The following is a 24,061-nucleotide window of genomic DNA, read 5'->3' as shown; positions in this document are numbered from 1 at the left end:
GTTGTTTTGCTGTAAGTCCAACATTAGTTTTGTAGCTCTATTTTTGGAGCCGTGACAGTGACGACGCGTCTGCTGCTGGAGAGAATTGGATGAAAGTGCGACATCACCAGGAGCAAACATGAGGCTGTGACGCAACATCAGAATAATATCCAGAAGATCACCGCTGGAAGCTTCGTACAGATGCAGCCAGAGCGAGGAGGAGGTGGGGGACGATGGGGGGGGGGGTGTGCCTGTTGAACTTGTGAGTACACACTTAAGCTGCGGCTTTTTTTGCTCCCCTCTTTGCATGAGCTCATTGTAAACTGCGGCCCAGTGTGGATTTGAGAAAGATGCCTCTGTTTGCTGTCTGACAGAGCGACAGTCACACCAAGTTACCCTTACACACACAGACACACTCTCTGGACACCCGCCTCGGCACCAGATAGCGACTGGCCACCAGCAGTGAGTCACCATCATTCAGTCATTCTGCCTGCACATTTAAAAACCACACATTTTAACAAACAACAATTAGCTTACAGTCCTCAGACTCTTCACATATATATTCCTTTAGGACTGGTATTGTTCTACCATATGCTTTTTTTTTTTTAACATTTTCTACCTCCTAGTAACCCTTTGTTTCATTTCCTCTATACTGTTCACTTGCTGTATTGTGTGTGAATGTGTGTGTGTGTGTATGTGTGTGTGTGTGCGTGTGTGTGTGCGCGTGCTTGTCTCAGACCTTTGGAGAGCTGGTGGCTGCAGTGGCTGTTTTAACAGCTCGGGAACAGGCTGCCTGTGTTCTGTGGGGTACAGTCATGTACAGTCGTGTCTAGCTGAGTCGTGACAGGTTGCTTTTTTGCTGTGACAGGTTGTGTGTTAAGACATATGAAAGGGTCTGGACAACCACACGCAAACACACACACACACACACACACACACACACACACTGAGTGGTCAGCTGACAGAGACAGACCAGGGTGGGTGTTAAAGGTGAATTTTGAGCCCATCCATTGTCTTATACTGTCGTCATCTCTTTAGCCACAAAGGCGATTTGGTGCTTTTCAAAACACAAAAATATTGAGTAAAGCTGGAGGATGAATTAAAGGATGATTCTGTTTTTCTGTTCTTTGTTTTTTTTTTTTTTTACAACCTGGGTCTTAATGTTGTAGAATATAATATATATGTATAATAGTTTTTGTCTATTAGGCAAAGGAACAATCACCCGAAATATGAGTTATAATCCTTCATTACATTTCCAAATTTTGAATAACTCGGGTACATTAAATGGCCAAAAGTATGTCGACAGCCATGTATACATGCATTTGTGTACTTTAGGTCTAGGGTTGTCACGGTGTACTGTAGGTTAGATCACTCAGTTCCACTTATGGGAAATGTGCAGCCTGCAGTGATATTTCAGAGAATAGTTTGCCTACAACTTTGTAGCAACAGTTTTCCTGTTTCAAAAGAAATGGTGTTTCAAGTTCTGTGTGAAAGAGCTTGACTGGCCTGCACAGAACCTTGAACTCAACCCCATCAAACACCTTTTGGATGAACTGGAAGGCCGACTGCAAGTCAGGCCTTATCGGCCAACATCCTCCCCGACCTCACTAATTCTCTTTTGGCTGAATGGGAGAAAATCCCTCCAGCCAGGTTCCAAAATCTTGTGGAAAACCTTTTCGGTGTAGAGTGGAGGCTGTTACAGCAGCATATTAATGTAGGTGTAATGTTCAGGTGACCACATAATTTTCTGTGTGTATGTGTGTATGTGTGTGTGTTTGTGTGTGTGTGTGTGTGTGTAGTCAAAATTTAATGAGAAAGAAAAATCTATTAGACACAAACAGTTGTTAGTTTGGAAAATAAAAAAATAAGATTTGTCCATTTCCTTTCCCTGTAGGACACTATCCTAGCAATGCTGCAGCCGCTTAGTAAAGTGTTATTTTAATCAATAGTTAAAATACAAAGATTGGTCAGGTTGTTAAAAAAAAAAATAAAAAAATGCAGAATTTACATTAAATGATAAACTTATACAGTAAGACCAGATTGAACACTATGAACCCTGGTGAGGAAAGCAAAGGGGAAAATAAATATGATGCAATTTGTGACCAGACAAAACCCTTACACAACACAGGAGTAGTCAGGAAATAATCCTGCTATTAGACAATGTCCCACCTTAAAACTCCACCCTCTGTGATATCAGGGGTTATTTTACATTAGCAGAGGAGTCTCCAGACTGCGGCAGTGATGAAACTGGGTTTTTCATCATGAGACCATACAAGTTGGTGTGGCCATTGCCACATGAGAACCCCCACCTCCACATCAATATCCTCCCACCTGCAAAACCAAATACAGACACTTCCTGTAGGTGATTTCACTTCCCTGTACCATGCAGATAAAGTTTTCAAACAAGTAGCCCCTTTCCCATCATAAAATTAAACTTAAACCTGAGTAATTATGAGAAAGTACAGTCATACATTTTATACTTTGGTTTAGCCAGTGTAGGTCTGAGGTGATTAATAATAGAGCAGTGGAGATAAAGAGTAAAACTCAGTAACTAATAATCCTCTTGTGGAATAATATAATTATCAACTAACACACATACATACTGTATATACACTCCCTATCCTTTTGAGCTCTTTTTGAGAAGCCTATACATTACTCGCTGATACATGACCTGTGACTGCTCTGCAGCTGTTGACAGATGTTTTTACACTAAACCTGAGTGAATGAAGTAGATAAATGCAAGATTCCAGTGCTGGTCATTTGACATTTGAATGACACCTCCTGACTCACAGCTCAGCTCTTCAGGACTCCACCCCTGTTTGCATAGGTGGCCAGTTCTGGCTACTCTCTATGTTAACAGCAACACGTATCAGACAAAAGACTCGCTGTCTGACTATCTGTTCCCGTGCCTTCACCTCTCCTCTCCTCCCACCTCTCAGCCTTTCACATCCTCCCTTCCCTTTTCTTCTCCCATCCTTTCCTCCCCTTGCTCCGCTCCTTTTTATTTCCAGCTCTCGCTCTCGTTTCTCCTTGTCCTCTCACCTTCCCTCCCTCCCGTATAGCCCTCTTTCGTTGTCTTACAGTCCTACTCATCCGCCCCTCTCCGCTCCTCGCTCCCGCTCTCCCCCTCCTTTCATTTTGGGTTCTCCGACAGTGGTAATGAGATGTTTCATTATTTGCATTTCACAGCTTTTAATAGAGAGAGAATTTAGGCTAAGCCCCGGGTCGTCAGTCAGGGAGTTACCATAGGAGACATAGCAGGCTTAGGGGCCTAGAGAGAACGATAGCCCAGAAACTACACACACACGCACACATACGCACATGCTTTAGTGTCTAGGGGGAGGACAAACAGAGAGATAGGTAGATGGTGTGATGTGGCATTCATCACCCTTTTCCCATTTTTTTTTTTTTTTTTTATAAACCTCTTGATATGTCAAATAGTATCACTGACACTTTGTGGGTCATTGGAGGAACTCGAGGTGAAGTTGGAGCTCAGTCATTAGCATTCAGGCTAAGAGACGTCGACATTAACGTCTTAGAGTCGCACTTTTTTTCCGGTCACTCTGGGATGATCCCAGTCCATCCTTACTATGGCTGGATTTGCATAAGATCTGTCTAGGCTTAACACCTGTGTGGCTGAAGGTGAGAGGAACAGGTGGCAGGAGAGGGCCGGAGCTGCTCAACTGTACACGCTCCCGTCATGAGCTGGACGCGAGGCTCTTATAGGTGCAGATCTTTGGGCAGGTGCGCTGAATGTCAACATGTGCAAAAAGCATGATCGGCAGCACGGAGGTTGTCAGCTGTAGAGGAGGGCCCAGGTATTGTTTTCGGGCAGGGCATGCAGGGTGGGACTGAAGTGGGGGGTGGAAGAGCGAGGGATGAAGGGAGTAGTGCTAAGTCCCTCTAAGCCTCCTGGATCCTCTTTGGTCCCTCTCCACATGACATGGCTATCCTTCTTTGAGTCAATCTCTTCCTCCACCTTGGCTCCTTGGATGCCGGCCAGAGAAACAGCGAGCGGACAGAGAATGGGAGAGCAAGGTAGAGGTGCAAAATGTTGCATGATTAGAGCTGGTGATGAAGGTGGAGAAAATAATGGTGGACAGATGGAGGGTGTATGATAAAAGAAACAGGGGAAACTGACAACACAAACCCGTTCCAGCGAGATAGAAGGAAGTCTGAGGAAACATGAACAGTCGTTTATTTTCCACAGAAAAATAAAGGACAAAGAATCTGAGAACGAGCCATTCACAGCTAATAGCATTGTTGTGTTTTTTTTTCTTTCTTTTTTTTCTAATTGCAGCTTGCATGCCTGCCTATGTCTGGCTGCGTGTGCATGTGTGTCATGTGTATGTGTGTGTTATTTTTGTCCATGCCTGCCTCGTTGATGGGCTGCCACCCTGGCTTGTCCCGGAAGGCTGCCAGCTCCGTCGGATTGGGGATTAACCCCGGGATAATGGCCTTGATGCCCAGTTGAGTGGAAGCAAAGCTGTTTAAAAAATATTGGCTGCCTGAGTCACTCTCCCCTCTCTTCCTGTCTCCCCCTCTTTCTATCTTCTGTCTCTATCTTTCTAGCCTTGCCGTCTCTGCGTTTCTGCTCTATTCTATTTTCTCTCTGTTTTTAGCTGTTCTTTATCTCTCGCGTTCTCTGGCTCTACATTTTCTTTCTCTTTTAATTTTCCATTTAACCTTAATTTCTGTGTAATCTCATCCTATGTTCGGAACGTGTCCAGTTAACATCAGTAATATTTACCACACATTCAAGATTCTATTGTGGATTAAGAAAAAAATAGAAGTAAACCTTTCAGTCTAGTTTAGCTTTCACTTTTTTGTTTAAGTAGAGAGACTAATAGATTTTACTCTGTGAAGTAATAGCTGTCTCCTATCATACTGTCACGTGTTTGAAGAACACTGTCTACATTGTCTAGGGGAATATCATTTTAATTCCACTTGTGCATGCTGTAATTTTTTCCAGTATTTTCTCTCATTATATTGAGAAGAAGAAGTCTGCTTCCAAGCAAAGCAATTCTTTCTTCCTGTACTGTTTAATTTTTCATAGATATTAGCATATCATGTCAACGATTCTCTTAATATCTTTTTCTTGAGGCTAACATCGTTTATTTCACTTTGTTTTGAAAGCTTTACATAATACATAATTCATTTTGTGCAGACCTGCCAACCTGTTTGCCTTTTCAACAGAAACTGCCTGCTATGATATGATACTGTGCTGGTGCAAGTCACTACTAGAAAATATGCAAAAGGGAATGTGAACAACATAAATGCCAGCTCTTGGCTACTGAATCCCAACTTGATGTCCCCTCCTGCTTCCTCCACACATTCATTCACTTCTTCAGTCTCTGGCCAGTTTTTACTGCGTCCTGCTGATTTTAAGACACAGCGCCAAGATAAAAGTAGGGATGTGAAATGGAGGGAATTCACTACTAACAGAGAATCCTTTCATGTATCATGATCATGTATTGGTAGATAAAGATTGGTATGTGTTGTATTATTCCTCTTGAAACTTATTTAACCTTGCATTAAATGATTTTTTGACCACTTGAGGGCAGTATAACAAACACTGACATGTAATCGTCTCATAAAGACAACAAACAAGTTAGCACGCAGTTGCTTATTTACACATCCAGCAGATAAGGCGCAACGCTGGCATTCATTCGGACTTGTGATGTCTCCAGCAACTCCTGATAAAAAAATAGCTGCTGCTAAATGCTCCACGATGTTATTTGGCTGGGTGATGTGAGTGTTGAAAGCGAGTCAAAACAGTAAAGTTGGAGGCCGTTAAACCCAAATGATGAGCTAAGAAACGCTAAAACATCTGTAGAGCTGAGACAAACTAAAGGTGATGGTTTCCTGTGGTAGTGCGAGCAACCCCTGTCACACTACACATAGTTATTTGACGCGTTATTAATAAAGTAATGGATTAGTGCAGATATGCGAAGACAAAAAAAAAATGGTGCAAAAACTGCACATATGCTTTTGGTATTTTTTGCAGCAAGCGTACATTAGCAGAAACTATTTCAGTCGGCAGTTTAAAAAAATGCTATTAGTCTGTTTTTTTCCTCTTTATTTATTAATGGGTTTTATTTATTTATTTAATTTATTTTACCACTTAAATGATGGGCTCTGTGAACTCACTTCTCTCAGTTTGACACGCTCGTCCAACCAAAGTCATTTTATCAAATAATGAGCAGAATTGTTACATTTGTTGGGCAGAGGGCCACAATTTGAATGTTGAGTGATTAGCTGAGGGTGCCAATTTTGCAAGCAGCACACTGGCTACTAAATGATAATTTGCCCCGACTAACTAGAAATCCCTCAATACAAAATAACTGTGTGAAACAGCTCGGATGGCGAACCTGCAGTCAGTTAAACCTTGTACCTGCAAGAATGTTAATGAGGAGTGCATGGACAGACACGTATTAGCAAAGAGAGAGTGCGATGGAGGTTTTATTTGCTAAAATATGTTGTGTAATCTTGTATTATCACCCTGTCTAAAGATGTTTCACGTTGTAACATCTTCACGCAGTGTGATGTCTGAATACCTCTTCAAATCACAGCATGAGCCCCCTGTGAAAGCAGTCTGTGTTAAACCCCATACAAACAAAGTATCGCGCTGCCTTTGATCCAGAAGGACCTTGCGCTCCATCTCCCCTCGGTCCTGTGCGGTCAAGGAGGCAGAGAAGTGGCTCGGAGGGACAGGCTGCATTAAGAGAAACGCAAGAAGGAGGAAGCCCCATTCTCTCACTCCATCACATGTCTCATCTCTTTAGTCGTCTGGCTGGGGCCTAAAGTGACTTTGCTGTGATGTGACCAGGACAAACCGGGTGTGATGCCATGACGGCTCTGCTAAGTGTGTGAACGTGTGTGTTTTTAGTTCTTACATGTGTTTGTGTATTTAGGGGCAGGGAATCTGTTTGTGTGTTTGTGTGTGTTGTGTGTGTGTGTGTGTGTGTGATGTGGTGTGTTGTGTGTGTGTGTGTGTGTGTGTGTTTTTGAGGGAACGGGGATCTTTGACGTGGTGTGTGTTTTTGTGTTGTTGAGCCAGGGAAGGGGGTGGGTGGGGGGTTAAGGAGGACAGTCACTTTTGATTTGGCCTCAGAAGGGTGACAGGGACTTGGAGTTGTAGTGGCATGCTTTACTGAAACAATCGTCTCTGACCACAAATAAGCGCTCCCAGACTGTCAGCCTGCCTTCTGATGACTTTTTCCTTGCTTTTTTTTTTTTGCTTTTTTTTTTTTTTTTTCTTTTTTTTTTTTTTTTTTTTTTTTTTTTTTTTTCCTTTTTTTTTTTTTTTTTTGTGGTGAAATTTCATAGAGGGTTGAAAAGCTTTTTTCTATGCTGTGACATCCTGAGAGCAGGCTTTAGTTTCTGTAGCCTTGGTGAGACTGCTAATGCTTTGGATGAGACACAAAAGTCTCTACCTTTCTCTCTTTAGTTGATTGTCTGACAACTTCATTTTACCTTACTTTCCCACCTTGTGTCAAGTGTATATTTGGAAAAAAAAGTGGGTTATAAATCAAGGCTGTACTCACATGGTGAAGGGAGGAGGTGTGGGGTGGGTGGGTGGGGGGAGTTTCGGTTCTGCAGATGGTCCAGGCTCATGCAGTAAGATGGAGTAGCTCTTTGAGGAAATGAAAAGTCAGGATGAAAACTGGAGAGGTTTTTGTGTACTACAGCAGGGGCAGCATTGGGACTGGTTCCTCTGGAAGAGGGTTCTCCGACTGGAGGGAATTGGACATGCTGAAATTAAACAAGCCAATTAGGCAAGCAAAGAGTTTAGAGGTCAAAGCGCACTCCATTTAAGTTCCTCTTCTCTGCCTAACTGCTAACTCAGTACGTCTCTGAGTCTGTTGAAGCAATAAATCTGATTAGACCTCTCCCTCTCTGTTCCTCTCAGCCCCGTGCTGTTGTTTTACCCTCCACTGATCATTGTTTTTGTTAAATTTGAGGCACCATTTAACATGTCTTTGGGTTCAATCCTAGCCACACGTTCACACCACGTACGCACAAACTCAGACTCACACACTTGCCAGAAAAACTTTAATGCTTCCTTAGAAACACGGCCTCCTGTGTCACAGTGCCATAGCACCCTGACATTATCGTTAACTCTTTGGACACGCATTGGCACACAGAATGAAAAGTTGCTCTAATGAACTTTGGTCCCAGTTACCAGACTTTATTCCCACTCGGTGGGTTATTTGAATATAAATCATATTAAAATTGTCAAGGATTGTACAAAAACTGCATTAAAGTAGATTCACCCAAATTACATACATATTTTTCCCACCTACCTCTTTTATTATGTAGTCATGCAGATAATTTTTTTATCGGTGTTATTCTTTGTCCAAGTTCTCAGATACCCTTCTGACATTTCTGCCTTAAAATTGAGGTGAATGGAATTTTCTAGTAGAGCTGCAACTAAGGATTATCTTCAGCAAAAATATATCTGCTCATTATTTTCTCAATCTATTTTTTTGTCTATAAAATAGTGAAAAATGCCCATTACAATTTCCCACAGTCCAAGGTGATGTCTTGTTTTGGTCCAAAACTCAAAGAGAGTTTTTATTTTTTTATTTTTTTTATCATTTGACAAAGAAAAGAATCAAGTTCTCACATTGGAGAAGCTGAAACAGGGGAATATTTCCCATTCTTGCTTAAAAAAATAACAAATGAGTCGACGATTCTGTAGATCGATTAATAAACTTATCATTGCAATTTCACTCTATAACAAAAAATAGTCCTTGAAAATTGTTGACAGTTTTTTTTCTGTTGAATATCCAAATGAACTTCTAAAAAGAAATTCCACTCTTTATTTTTTTTAAAATACACTTTTAATTAAAGTCCTCCAATGAATTGGTGTGGAAGCAGAAATCTCAAATAACGGATATCTCAAAACAATCAGCATGACCTGATAAAGGTCAGTGAATAAAAGTTTCTTTTCTTTTCCTTTGTCATTTGTGTGAACCAACTCTTACACTTCAGTTTTCTTGCTACATTACAGTCGCTGTCATTAACATGTTGCTTGTTCGTGTTACTGCGTGTCATTGTTGTTCCTCATTGATACGGGGATGTTAAAAATGATAACCGACATGGAAACGGAGCGAGCCGGGAGGAACCTGAATGCCACAGTCTTATTTCAGCAGTTGATTTGGTATAGCTGGCTTTTCTTTCACTGCTTCCCTTGTGCTATCAGTAGATGTGTGTCTCCATTGGGAGCTGCTGATTGGCGTGTGCTGCACAGTGACCCTGTATTTCACCATTCACATTGGCAAGAAAAAAATGAGGAAGCGGGGTATTGAGGTATTTTTCAGTGAATAAATGACTTCTTCTGTGTTTTATGTGGCTCTGAGAAGGAGCCTATCTTATAGACCGGGCTATACAATTGAATGTGCCAGTGGCCCTGAGAGAAGAGGAGCAGAAAGAGGAGGAGGGGAGCTGCTGTGTCTTTAAAGCCGCTTGTCTCCAAAGGTGAGAGGTGAGGACTCTCAATGCCTCAATCAGGGCAACGCAGAAAGGAAAGAATATCTCAAGGTTAGACCGCCAATAGATTTTTTTTTTTTCAGAGAAATGTGTGAGCCGGAGGATAAAAACACTTGCGTCAAAACTTGCCTTTTGAGATTCTGAGGGACACTCTGCATTCACACCTAAGTTTCTTCCTCCTCACAATTCTTTCTACGACTTAGAGAAACACCAATCAAAATGAAAGTTTGTGAGCCAGCCATGTATTGATCGAACTCAGGACAGTTTTACTTTTCTTTTTTTTTTTTTTCCTCAGCAAGGGAGGCTTCAGCAATTGTCGCCATCACTCCATCCACTCGTCCACTGCCGTTCATAGGAGGTGTGTTTGTCCAAGTGGACGTGGGAGACGCTGTGGATTTATCTGATCTTACAAGCCATCAGGTTGAGCAGAGCTTTGCTAAACATGACCTGAAGTGTGCCGGCCCCCGAGCAAACGCTGCTGTCACCTTGGCCAACCCGAGCTGTCATGTCTCAGAATGGCCCATGAGAGCTGACAGCTGTGGCGTTCCCAAAACAAATCACTGCTGCGTTTGGTAACACTCTGCGTCCGCGCGATTTAGCCCTCACCAAGACGAGAGTGGGAGCGGCGGCTGCTAATGCTCTGGCTAATGCACTGCCTGAGCGTGTGTGTGTGCGCACGTGTGTGTGTTAATGTTCTTCTTCTTCTGTGTGTGTGTGTTTGTGTTTGTATGTTTGTGTTTGCTAGGGCTCATGTGGTTTCTCTTTGTTTCTCCGCCACCTCGTTGAATGGTTCAACATAGGGATGTTCACATCTCCCTTTGTCTCCTCATGCTCTCCCTCTCTCTGTGGCTTTTACCGGCATTCCCTCTCATGTGTGTGTGTGTGTGTGTGCGTGTGCGTGTGTGAGAGAGAGAGAGAGAGAGCTCACAATGCCTTTCATCAGTTCATCTAACCTGTACACAGCCAAAGCAGGGAATAACGTTTTATCTACACTCAAGGTAAAACCCACTTATATCTTAGGTCAATATTTGTGAGCTCAAAAGCCAGAGCTAAAGAAGCTTTATGACTTAATTGATTGTACAAACTCTTTTCTCATATTTAAATTTGGTTAAAGTGACAACAAAATATGCCAGTGTATCTGCATTATCACCACGAATCCTGTCAATGAATATCGGAAATTGGATCTTCATTCACTGACGGTTCAAAAGCTCCGCGAATTGTCATTAAAGGTCTTTTCTCTGTAGTTTTCAGAAAAAAACTTTGTGTTCACCACCTCGACTGAACTGAGCGAGATCAGAAACACTGAGGTGAAGGTTCAAGAGTAAATTTTCGTCTTAACTAGACAGCTGATTGAAAATTCACAGTTGAAACAAAATGGGGAAAAAAAGAAAAAGGAAGCGAGGCCGTGTTTATTGATAAATTTAATGGTAAAGTGGTCTGTGCTAAATGAGGTGTTTTTCTCCTTCTCAACCGTTATGTGAAAGTGTTGCGCTTTTTAACTGACATTTTTAATGAGCGTACACACACACGCTCTCAGTCACTCGCACGCACGCACACACACACACACACACACACACACACACACACACAAATGAACCTGTCATACACGGTTTAAACACAGAGGTTTTTGACTATTTGTTACTGGGCTGTTTTTAGACATCAAACTACAGCAGTTGAGATGTGGCTTCTATTGATGTCATTGTTTTTATGTCACAGTCATTACTGAGATATCCTTACCCTGGCTTGTCATTAAAGGTTCAGCTAAATTTGCTTATTGCCCCCCCCCCCCACACACACACATTATAATGAAATCAACGTTTTAAGCAAAGGATTTGTATACAGCTACAGACATCAACCATGTATGTTGACTTCGAGGAGAAATACCTGAATGCGTTGCCAAATATTCTGTTTTATTTCCAAGAAATTTCCAAGATGCTTTATATTTCGTTGTTTTGTATCTTTCTGCTGCTGTACAGTCACATTTCCACACCGTGCATTTCATGGTACAATAGACTGTATACTTAAAAACATGTAGACACGTTCTTAGTTGATTTCTTTTGTGTCTTCTTTCATTTCTCAGCAGACGTTTTGAGGAGAGGCTTTTGTTCAGCTACACAGATGAACAACAGGAAGGAGGACATGGAGATCTCCTCTCACTACCGTCAGCTCCTCCGAGAGCTCAATGAGCAGAGGCAGCACGGCATCCTCTGCGACGCCTGTGTCATTGTGGACGGAAAGATCTTCAAGGCCCATAAGAACGTCCTCCTGGGCTCCTCGCGTTACTTCAAGACTCTTTACTGCCAGGTAAGGGACTGCCACACCGGGGGAAGATGGGTCAGGGGGATTCGGTTAAGTACTTGTTTTTCCTCTCAGATCGTGATAGTTTTGTTCAGTGTGTGTGTTTCATTTCATAAACCAGTGTCAGAAGTTTTGTGTTTGAAAAAGGTTTTACTCCTGTCCTGCTGTGAACACTCCTTCTCCTCACCCTTCAGGTTAAAAAAGGGGCAGAGCCTCACCACCAGACTACTGTCACTCACCTGGACATCGTCACGGCGACAGGCTTCAAAGCCATCCTGGACTTCATGTACTCAGCGCACCTCGCTCTCACCAGTAAGAACGTGATCGAAGTCATGTCAGCCGCCAGCTACCTGCAGATGACAGACATTGTCCAGGCCTGCCACAGCTTCATCAAAGCTGCGCTGGACATCAGCATCCGCTCTGAGATGGCTGACGAACTGGCTGACTTTGAAATGGGAGCTGTCGCTGCTGCCAGCATAGGTGGAGGAGGTGGCGCAGGTGGAGGAGGAGTGGGTATAGCGGGAGCAGGGGGTGTTGCAGGAGCAGGTTTAGGAGGAGGAGGAGGAGGGATTGTGGGCATGGCTTCTGAAGCCCTGGCCTCCATCATGTCTGGTCGCAGCACCTCCCCTTGGCTGGCGCGGCGCACCAGCCCGGCCAACTCTTCTGGGGACTCGGCCATCGCCAGCTGCCACGAGGGAGGCAGCACGTATGGCAAGGAGGACCAAGAACCCCCCAAGAGCCACGAGAGCCAGGAGGAAGCCTGCCACGACTCCCAGCCCGCCTGGCCCCATGACTACAGGCCTGTCACCGTCAAAGAGGAACAGGTGTCCCCCGCATCCTCCTCTCATCCACGGGACGCTCCCAGGGGGGCAGCCCAGAGCCAGGGGGAGCAAGGGACTGGGGGGGCTGCTGGAGGAGGTGGAGAGGGGCCCTGGCAACCCCTATCAGGGTCAGGGCGGAGGAAGAACAGGAAGAACAAGGACACGGTCAGACATATTACCCAGCAGGCCGAGAGGAACTGGGACAGAGAGCGGGACAGGGAGAGAGACAGGGACAGTAGGCCTGGGTCTCCTCTGCCCTCCATGCTGGCTGTGGCTGGATGGAACTACAACGGACAGGACATCCCAGGTAAGGCTGACACACCTGCTTCTTACACGCTTTACTGTCTCCAGACTCAAGCGGAAAGTGCTGTTGCATATTTTTCTCCAACATAAACCAAACTGACATAAGCAGCAACGGCGAAAGCATAGCATGTGTTTTCAGGTCTGAATAGTCTCTTTTTATTGGATTTGTTGCGGAAGATTATTAGTTTACTGTCACAACAGCAGGTGGAATTAACTTGAACTTGTCTATTGAAATTAGTGTGATGGACGCAGGCCAAAAGAAAACAGACTGGCACTTCTATCTTGGAAAAGACTTTGTGGTGCTGATTTGATGACTTTGAGGCTTTAGACACTTCTAAAGTTGCTGCAGTTTCCTAATGTTGGGCCCTACTTAGTTAGTTATCCAGTCATGTAATTAGTGAATGACTGGTGAGATAAAGAGATTAGGTCAGATAATTGGGTGAGAGTGTCATCTCAACACCTAAACAACAGCAGAGGCTAATTTATCTGTGCTTCTCTTTTTAACAGACCTCTTTCTAACCAACAGGGCAGCCTTTGTCGTGTGAGCGATCAAAGTGCTTTGTTGAGTGTGCGCGATGCTTCACAATGCATGTGTGCTTAATACTCAGAATCCTGTGTGGATATTTCAACGCATGTCAGCCGGCCGCACAGTTTACTAGTGTAAAATGGCCTCTTTTCCTCCTCCGGGGTTGAGATTAGCGAGCCTCTACGCTAACATGTTCGGCCCAAGATGATTATCTCAAATCTTGGAGGTGTGAGGTGAAGCCTGGGTAAATGCAGATGGATAATACAATCCTCTTCTTACCGCAGTTTATGTAACAGACACTCCCACATAAACAAGCAAATGCATACACAAACAAACTCAAGAACACATATTTATTTTGAGAAAGCCTCTCTTGATCCTCATCTTTGCAGAATTCGTTAGCGAATTCTTTTACACTAAAACTAATACATAAAAAACACTTACCTGTGTTTGTGTGTGTATGTGTGTGTGTGTGTGTGTGTGTGTGTGTGTGCATGCGTGCTGTGGGGCCCAAGGCGTCGATAGGTAGATCATTAAAAGTAAGAGAAGCTAATCCTGGGCGCATTAAGGGAGTTGGCTGTGAAATGGGCACACGCGTTACGCAGCGAAAGAAAACAGGATAATTGAATTGACCTGGGTCACTGCACGGATTACCAGCGCGTCCTCACCATCCCAGGCTCCTCCCCCTCTCTCTGGGGTTTAGGGAAGGACCTTCTGGAAAGGGCGAGAGGAGGGAAAAGCAAGTGTGGTAGATGAGAGGGGTAATGTGAGAGAGAGAGAGAAAAAAGAAAAGAGAGAGACACCAAAAAGAAAAGGCGGACAGGACGGAGCATCCATACAGGCTTATGAGGGTTTGTCTGTTTAGCTCTAAGTGTCCTAAGTCCCAGATTTTGTGACCGGCAGTCAGGCCTTATTACGGTGCCCAAGTACATCTTGTATTGAGCTTCAGAGTCACACACACACACACACAACTGCATAACCACAAACACCCACAAAATAAATGACTCTATTGAGCCTGTTGGCCAGTTGCATGCGTCTGAGCTGTTGTAGAAGGTAGGGTTTAAGTCTGGCCCTGGTGAGGCAGCCATTACCGAGAAAGGTGTTTCCTCACCAAAAGGTTAGAGGAAGTCTAGTGTTGCTAGACATGCTAGACACCTGGTGCCAGCCAAAAAAAACACCATTTGTACCCACATTCAACTGGGTTTCAGTACTGGGCTGAAAGTGGAAAGTGGAGAGGGGTGGGGGGGATCTTTCTATCAAGAGATTAAAAACTCCTTCAGAGGGCTGTCCCTGCCATTTAGCAGGAAAAGATCATGTTACCAACGGGGCTGACGTGTGATAGTGTGTGACAGGCACGATATGTTTCACAATGCAACAACAGCACAACTGTGTGTGTTGAGTCAGTTTGCAGGAGTTGGTTTCTGTGTGTTTAGTAAAGGTTTGGGGGGGATTGCTGAACAGGTTTAGTGAGGTCATTATTGGTGTGGGAGGGGGGTGTTGTGATATTTTGGTTGTGGGAGTACTGGGACTACTTTTATTTCTACCATGTGATGCCCTTAAGTTCTCACTATGATCAATAAAGTGAGGATTTTTTTTTTTTTTCTATTTTTTACTCTGACCAAGTCAGGGTCAAAAATACACAGGATCTCTGTGGGCTTACGAGAGTTTGTCTACTTAAGTCTTAAGTCTGTTTAAGTCCAGGATTTTGTCACCTGCAGAAGACGATTTCCATCAGATGTACAGGCGTATGGAAGAGCCAAGGAATTAAAAAGTGATGTACAATTCTATTTAAAGTTTCTAATTACACCATTTCACAGGCAGTTGCGATGTAGGCAGGGTAGACAGCAAAGAGCCACTGAGTAGGCAGTTTGGATTTTTGGTTCCTGCTTGTCGCACATAGGAAGACTTCTGTTCTGAGAAAACACTAGCTAACACATGGAATAATATAAATGTCATTGTTAATTTTGAAAAATGAAAACATGACAATACCCCTGCGATTGTTGGTTTATCCCTCCACATCGAAGGTGATGGGTTTAGGGTTATTTCTACCGTATACCACCCAGGTTTAGGCGCTGTCACTGTGTGTCTGTCCAGTTGTTGGTTTCCATGAAGAGCTATAGTAAGTATAAAGGAGAAAGGGCACCTTCAGTCTGAGATTAGCTTAATTGCTTCATTCCTTATTGATGAGAACTGCCTAGACACACACTCTCTCCCTCTGTCTCTCATTCATCCGTGATCGGTGTCCACGCTTTCCTGTTGGAAATGCTTATATTACATACGACACAGAGGATGGCTGACTGAGGATTTCGCTGGATTATTCTGTAATATAAGGATAATATACGCCTGTGTAAAGGCTCAGTGTATTAGCGCAGGGCCGTTTCAAAGTGTTTGTATGAATATGCCGTGTGCTCGTGTTGACAAACAGCTGCAGGAATTAGGATTTGTTTTCTTTCGATCCCCTTCCCTTGCAAACATCTGCTGTGTTCACTTGATGTCATTATTGAGGCCACTAAGCACTCAACTTCCTTTCCTCTCTCTTTCTCTCACTGACGCTTGATCTCATGCTATCTTGCGCTCACCTTGTCTGCTGACACAAATATTTGATATCTTACATGCGAATTAGGAGAAAGAAATCAGCACTGTTTGCGTCCCAGTGATCTCATCGTGTGTGCATGTTTTTTTTCTTTTTTTTTTTCTGTATAATACTATATTAGAGGTGACAATTTTGAGGAGAAGAGTTTTAAATAGTCTACATTTCCTGCCTGCTTATGTCGTAAACCTTCAAATAATTACCTAAAATTATTTTTAGTTTGGCCCCCGCTGCTTCTCCCAGACCTGGATTAAAAAGCATCTGCAAATCAAACACGGAGTGTTTTGAAAACCGCAGTCAAGCTTTTTTTTAATAATTCAGTGTGTTCGTCTTTGATACATCATGTCAGATTCTCTTCTTGTAATCTATGTAGTGCTGAAATGGTGAGTTGATTAATCAGTTAGTCAATTTTTATAATTGATTTATCATTTATCAAGTCACATCAAGTAAAACTATCAAAGATCTGCTGGTTCCAGTTTCTCAGATGTGAGGATGGGCTACTCTTTTCTCTTTCTGATGGAATTTAAATTGGATGTTTTTGTGGGGGGTTTTTTCTGGCTTGATCCTGTGAAACAAGCTTAAGAAAATTGAGATGAGAATTTCTCTTTACTAATTTCTGATATGTAATATACTAAACAATAAATAGATTCACCAGATCACCAGACTATTGATTTAAAAAAATTAAAAAAAAAAAGAAAAATCATCAAGTTTCAGCTCTAATTCCATGCTTTCTTTTTCTATTTTAACGAAATACGGTAAACTGAAACCTTACCAAACTCCAAACATGTGCTGTGTCTTGCAGCTGTGACACTATATTTTTATTTGCAATATATAAGTAAGTAATCACATCAAGATTTTTCCATCTGTAAATTTGTCATTTTGTCCACCAAGGCTGCAGCTTCTGCCGTTTGAAATCTTCAGCATTTCCTTTACATTCAAAAGTGTTATTTATTTTATTGAAGCAGGTGTCACCTCTTAAAAAGATATGTCAGAATTCAGTCACTCTTTGGCACCTTCACTCTCGGGTTGAGCTGGTGAAAACATGAATTAACGGTTAATATCTTTCCATCCTCCTTTATACTTGGGGCAAACACCAACTTGATCTTTATCCCACATAATAACAGCGCTGGAAATACTTTTTGTTTGGTTTTATTTTTTTGCTGGTATTAAACACACACACACACATGCACATGGTGACCTTTAGTGGCAGCTTGGGGGATTTTGGCAATCCGGTACATGGCCGGTGTGATGTACACTCACACGCAAACACACAGCTTAGAGCATCTGATTATGAAGACGTGAACATTTCAATCACACGTGGGCTGTTCTTTCCATTTCCCTCTAGCTGTTGCACATTGATTACATCGAATATCTTTTTTGAAATCCAACATCTTTATCTGACTCTCTTCCTCTCCGCTCTGTAGCCTCAGAGTTCCCCTCCTCAACCACTAATACACACATGCTCAGAGAGGCACACACTCTTGCACACATGCCCACAGAGACGTACTAAAGAAAAAAAAGAAAAAAAAAAAAAAAGAAAAAGTGAAATCATTTTTCCGTAGAACCCCCGTCCTGTTTATTCCTGCTGCAGTTAGCACTGCATGTTTTGGCTTGTTTGAGTTCAGACCTTCATCCTCTGGTGCTGCGGAGCCTCTTGGACTCACCTGGGTCCCACAGACCGGCACTCTCAAGATTGCCCTCTAGTTTGCACTTCCGCATAAACTTTCTCTCTTTTTCTCTTTCTCTCTTTCTCTCTCTCTGCGCTCCTCTCCCCAAGTCTCGGCAGTCTAAAGGTGAACACTTGAAATAATGAATCGGATCCCCCTTTCGCCCCCTTCCTCTCTGTATTCCAGTTAAGACTCTCCCCATAGTATTTGCACTTCATTAAACTTGAAATAGGTTTAATATTTAAAACACCGTGAACAGATTTCAACCCCCTCACCCCTCGCACACCTCTCCACTTTTTCTCTCCCTTCTCCTCACTCTTGGTTTAATAATCTACTCTCATATTTCCTCCCTAATTCACTCCTCCTTCATTAAAAACCAAAATAGATTTAATATTTCAGACTGTGTGGACTTAATTTTTAACCCCTTTCTTCATGGCTTGGTGCTTGACACACCGTGGGTTAGATAACTACATCGTTTCGAGGCCTCTCCCCCTGTATTTTCTCCACTCTGTCCATGTCTTTCTCTTTCTTTTTTTGTGACTCCTGGTTCATCTTTTTCACTTTTTACATAGTCAGTCTATTATCAGTTCTGTCTCGCTCGGTCTTTGTACTCCAGGCCTCTCTCTCTTTCTGTCTCTCGCTCTGTCTCCCCCACCCCCTTTTTGCTCTGCCTCTTTGTCCTCTGACTGCACAGATGATTTCAGCCCTTTCCTCCCACCCTATTGACTTTTGTGGCCTGCTCACCCCACCTCCCTCAGTTTTCCCTACTCCCCCCCATCCTCCCCTTCCCCTTTTTGTCCCCTTCTACCACACACACACACACACACACACACACACTCACACTCACACTCACACTCACTCACTCACACACTCGCCCCCCCCCACCTTCATTTCTCAGTTGTATGTTAACAAGAGGGGTTGAATTCTTTTTTTGTTCTGAGAGTTGTGATGGAGGACTCGAAAACTGTTCTGTCCCCCTTTTTTCATCTTTCTGTCTTTCTCTCTCATGTCAACCTCCTGGTCGGCCCCCCACTAAATTAAAAAAAAAGAAAAAGAAAAAAAGTTCCATTATCACCGTGGAAACCAATCATTTCTCACCGCCCACCAGCCATCTTTGTCATATGACCTCACATCCTGCTGGACATTATGGGCAGTCCACCAGCTAAAAGCCCCTCTTCCTACTCCACAACGCCATCACACCACACCACACACACAGACAGACACACACACACACACATTCACACAATTTTTCACACTCTTGCTGTCTGTCTTTTTCTCTTGCAGCACTCCCTCTCTCTCTCTCTCAGTTCTCAATACTGACACCTGCTCTATTTATAATTCTCTGGCTTTAAAAGAGCCATTTTGGACAGGAAACTGCCCCCTCCCCACTCCTGACCGTGGCTTTTTTCCAAAATGTCAACACCCCCCACTTCTCCACCTCCTGCCCCTGGAACAGGCCCGGAGAAAGATTGCTGGGTGGAGAAGAGGAGGAGGAGGAGGAGTGTGTATATGTGTTTGTGGGGGTTAAAGATTAGCCATCCCTCCCTGAGTGCACCTGGGTTGGGCCCATGTGTGTGTTTTAGTCAGCCATGGCCCACACACATACTGTACACACTCACCCACTAGCTTGCACACAAGTATATAAACACATGCATGCATAACACCTGCAAATAAAATATGTGTAATCCTACATTTCACTTCAAATGTATGTGGTTAAACTCTGTCTACACACACACACATCACTTGGCATTGATCGCTCCGGTCTAAGAATTAAACTACCCAGAATGCATCCTGACAGGATGTCCTGTTGGCACAGCGTATGGGTGGGTGGGTCAGGAGGTTTTCTGTGGTTGAACATTCACAGCAGTACCCCTCCACAGCTAAAAACCCACCCCTACACACCGACACACTTCAAACATACCCCAAATGTGCTGTACACAGATATATTAATGGTTGCGGTTTACATTATAGGTCAAACACTCCACCTCACACACACACACCTATATATTCAAGCACACCCAACAGCCCCTATAACTCAGCTCTGTAACTCTTTCTATAACTCAGTTATTTATTCTAATGCTCAATTCCATCTATAAAAAAAGATGATACCTGGGGGACCACGTGTTTTTACTCACCTGCTTACTTTCCAAAATATGTCTAAAAACATCGACACTACCCAAATCCTGGTGAAAACTAATTTTTAAGATACCATTAATACCAGCTATTATTTTTTTTTACTTCCTCAGAGAGTTTGAGTAGTACGTGGTGCATAATCAGCAACCCATTTTGTGTTTTTTCCCCCATTTGGTTTTAACTCTCTGCCACTGGAAGCATTGTTGAAGCCACGTGTTTTCAATGTGTGACCCTGTGTGCCCTCCCTCAGACAAAACTGAGACACCTGTTTTCCCCTTTATCTTACTTTGATTAGCAGAATAATCATGCTCTACTTTTTAGGAGTACCGTTTCCATAATACTTTGGGAGGTGTAAACAGGAAGTGGGCCTATAATTTTGCCATGGTATTAGCTGTGGGCTAAAACCTGTTTTATGGCCTATTTATGTTTTTATTTTTGGCAAATTGGCATCATTAAAAGCATACTGAATTAGCTATTTGCAGTTGCTGTTGTGTATGTACCCATGGCTGTACAGACAACTATCCCTGGATTATTTTAATACTGAAGAAAACTTAAAAATGTGATCATTCTCAGGCAAGCTCTGGAGTTATAAGGATTTTTATTTTTTCTATGTTACAAAGCAAATTCACTGACATTGTATTGGACAATGGAAATAATTATATCCAAAGAAAGTGTAAGTCACACTAAACCTAAAAATATGTGTATCACATATGTATGTGTGTTCAGATTGAACTGAGTTATTACTCAAAGAAGGAGTATGACTTTTGATACAAATTTCAGCAATCAGGCTCTAGTTTTTCCTCACGGGACATATCTCAGTCTGGGCCCCTCCTTCAACTCTCCCCTCACATTTTGAAAATCCATTGGTTCCCAATCTGGGGGTCAGAGGGGTCCCAAGATGAATAACAGGAAGGGAAAGGTAAAATTAGGTTAACTTTTTCAGACTTTTCCCTTTTTGTTTGTGCACTGTTGGATCATTTTATCTCCTCAAGCCTCAGTAAAGAATTCAAATAAAACAGCGTCAGAAGAAAAAATCAGTCAGTGATTGAACTGGTCACAAGCTGTTGAACCTGTGATGAGCAGTCATAGTTTTATTTTAAGGGCTCTAAAGCCAAAACGTTTGGTAACCTCTGATCTTAGATTATCATATGCTTCGCCTACTGTAAACTGCAGTCATCAGTGTCCTGTTGCAGGAGCAGACATGACAACCTTTGGATGCCTTGGGGCCTAAAACCTTGTGAAAATTGCTTCTTTAAAAAAAAAAAAAAAAAAAAAAAAAAAAGTCAAGGTATTATCATGGAAAATCTCTACGAAAAAAGAAAAACCGATGAGCCTTACGTGTGAGGTAGGCCTCCTCCTCTTCAGTGGGAGATCCATCTCTTTTGGAGATATGAGATGGAGATGTGATGTGAGTTAAGATGCCTCTCTCCTCCAGTGATCTGATAGCCAGTAATGGGCCCTGTAGCCGTGAGCCTGGCAGCACTGCTCACTGTGGCTTATGTGTCACACTGTACCCAGCATTCACCAAGAGTTAGTCGAGCACAAGCAGCCGGGATATTGAGACTATTTAAGTGTGTGTGTGTGTGTGTGTGTGTGTGTGTGTGTGTGTGTGTGTGAGAGAGAGAGAGAGAGAGAGAGAGGCAGACATATACAGTGGCAGACTGACTGACTGACTGACAAGGAGAAGCAGAAACGGTAACTTTTGTGAAGAGTTTAACCTTAAAAAAGAAATTGCTTCACAGTAAGCTCATGGCTGGATCTGTGCTCTCTTTTTCTCTCATTTTCAGTCAACCTGAAGTTCCCCTTTCCCGGTCTGTTTATTTTAGAAAGGTGGCTTTGTTCTATTTACCATACCCACTCCCTCTGCGGCCTCTACCCCCATCAGCGTCAGACCAGTTAGAAAAGGGGAGCGAGGAGGAGGAGGAGGAGGAGGTGGGGGAGACGAGGGTGGGTGCATGATGTTTGGACAAACGGACAACCCGAACAGGATATAGAGGTCTACAGCCTGTGGGTGTGTCGGTTTGGCCGAGGCACAGCCAGCACACAAACACACACACACACGTGCACACACACACACGTACACACAATCGTGGGAGTGTTCCCGCTGGAGGGCAAAGTCTCCCTTCCTCTTATACATTCATTCTCTCCTTTTCCCTCCTTCCCCTCATTCCCCCTTTTCGCCGTCACACCCCTCCACACCTCCTTCCTTTTAGACCTCTCTTTCTCCTTCATCCCTCATTCCTTCTCTTGTGACAACCCCCCCCCCCTCGAAAAGAGGAAAAAAAGAAAGTGTTAAAGATACAGAAGAGTTGGCCAACAGCAATGAGAAACTAGGAGGGAGAGGCCAAAATCACCACAGGGGACAATTATGGCTTGGGCTGTGTACATACAAGAGTGTGTGTGTGTATTTGTGTGTGGTTCTTTTTGGGTTTGATAGTTATAGAGGCGTTGAAGACAGTCCTGGAAGCCACTATCTGTCCTTCACAACTATTTGTCCCCTCCTTCTCTCCTCTATCCCTCCTTCCCTCTGTCTGTTTGGACCTTCCTTTCCATCCAGTCAGTTCACACTGTCACTTCTGTTTTCACTCATCACATACACTGGAGCTACGGTCGCTCCTTGTGTACAGTATGGCTGTGTTTGTGTGTGTGTGTGTGTGTGTGTGTGTTGTTTCACGTTGAGTATATGGGCTCAAATAAAGGCAGGGCTGTGGGTTAAACTTCCTCTTCATCAGTAGGATCTGCATCTGTTTATTAGTTGTGTAAAACTGGAACTTCCAGGTTCTGTTCTAAAAGTAAGAAATCTACTTCACAGTCACACTGACATTTGTAATAATGCAAAAGACTAAAAATCCCCTACACCATAACTTTTCTCAGCTGGATGTCATATGATTGACTGCATTTGTCTAGACAGGGATGTTTTTTGAGCAAAACATTGTTGCCAGTTTGATTGTTGTGTTTTTAGCGGCCTTGAACGAACACCATTTCCCACAAAGACAAGACCTTCATGGGTTACTGGTCACCAACTTGACCAGACTGAGACCAGTCGAGAGTGAGCTATGAAAATGGACTCACCAGACATGGCTTTTATAATAGCACACCTTCTTACCTTTTCTTTAAAGCAGTTAAACTCAATATTTCTATATTAACAATGTGACAGTGTGAAAGGGGTCACTCAGAGTGATGAAGAATTACCACCTGACTCTGCAGTTCCCCTCAGCTCCGTGGAACTTTTTAGCATCTTGCAGCTCAGTGTTTGTTTTTTTTCAGGCCACAACTGTACTGTCTTGGTTCACTCTGGCTGCTCTGATGTTTCACTGAAAACATCTGTTTTAAGTGAAAAAGCTCTAAAAGCCCACTCTACCTTTCTTGCCCTGTACCAGTGGCAGACAGACAAAAGTTAGCAAAGAGCTGGTGAACATAGTGGAGCATTAAGCTGCTGCACAGCCAGGTATTTCCCTCAGGAAAGTAAGTGGATAGCAAAAACATTTCTAAACAAAGAGTGAATATTGGACTTACATTTTGCCTTGAACACAACTCCAAATGAATGCTAATGTTGCTCAGTGTCTGCTGGATGTGTAAATAGGCAACTCTTCGCTAACAAGTTCGCCATATCACCTCAAAAGTTGATAATAGTGTATGTCAGTGTTGTGTTGTGTTCACTGCTCCGACGAGGCAACAAACAAAAAAAGTTTTTGCAAGTTGAAAGACTATCCCAAAGGCTTCTGAAGAGGCAAATACACAAGGAAAGATACGTGTGAAACATGATGACTTATAACACGCACATTGAAAAACTGAAAACATTATGGGATTATTCTTCAATTCTTGTTCAGCTTTTTTGAAATCAGAATAGGTTCACATTTTTAAAGCAACTTCTGTATTACACAGTCATTTAGCTCAGAATTATGTTTCGCTCTCTCTGAAAGACAGATGAAAGAATTGAACAGAGACTGCATTGAGTTACAGAAGCTGGAACAGCAGCCAGCCTGGCGTTGACGTCAGGACTTTAGCTTTCTCCTGTTTAATTCTGCTCTTTGTTGTTAAAGATGATTCATAAAAGGAGGCCAAACTCTCTTTTGTTTCCCGACTCTCCCCCAACCCCTTTGCCCCAGATCACCTGCCTGCCTGCTCGTACTCCTCATTGTTTCCACCTCCCTCCACCTCTCTCCCTCCAGCTCTTTCCTCCTCACTACCCTCATATAATCAAGCAGCGGCATGCAAAGAATAACTTCATCTTGATCTCCTTTCCACTCTC

General features: G+C 43.1%; 1 protein-coding gene across 2 annotated transcripts in view; it reads left to right on the top strand.

Annotated features, from left to right (window-relative positions):
* The window catches only part of zbtb46 (zinc finger and BTB domain containing 46), a 65,119-nt gene that overhangs the window by 10,676 nt on the left and 30,382 nt on the right, over window positions 1-24,061 (top strand). Inside the window, exons 2-3 of one of the 2 annotated variants that reach the window (XM_022739241.1) lie at window positions 11,558-11,778; window positions 11,967-12,900. In XM_022739241.1, coding sequence (XP_022594962.1) covers window positions 11,593-11,778; window positions 11,967-12,900 — 1,120 coding nt within the window. In that variant the 5' untranslated portion in view covers window positions 11,558-11,592. Of the gene's footprint in view, window positions 1-11,554; window positions 11,779-11,966; window positions 12,901-24,061 lie in introns of both variants that reach the window. The other variant, XM_022739243.1, reaches the window with a different exon arrangement.

The sequence above is a fragment of the Seriola dumerili genome, unplaced genomic scaffold (genome assembly GCF_002260705.1).
Source record: "Seriola dumerili isolate Sdu_G_001 unplaced genomic scaffold, Sdu_1.0 BDQW01000043.1, whole genome shotgun sequence".
Classification (NCBI taxonomy): Eukaryota; Metazoa; Chordata; class Actinopteri; order Carangiformes; family Carangidae; genus Seriola; species Seriola dumerili.
This window is presented reverse-complemented; position numbering and strand designations above follow the sequence as displayed.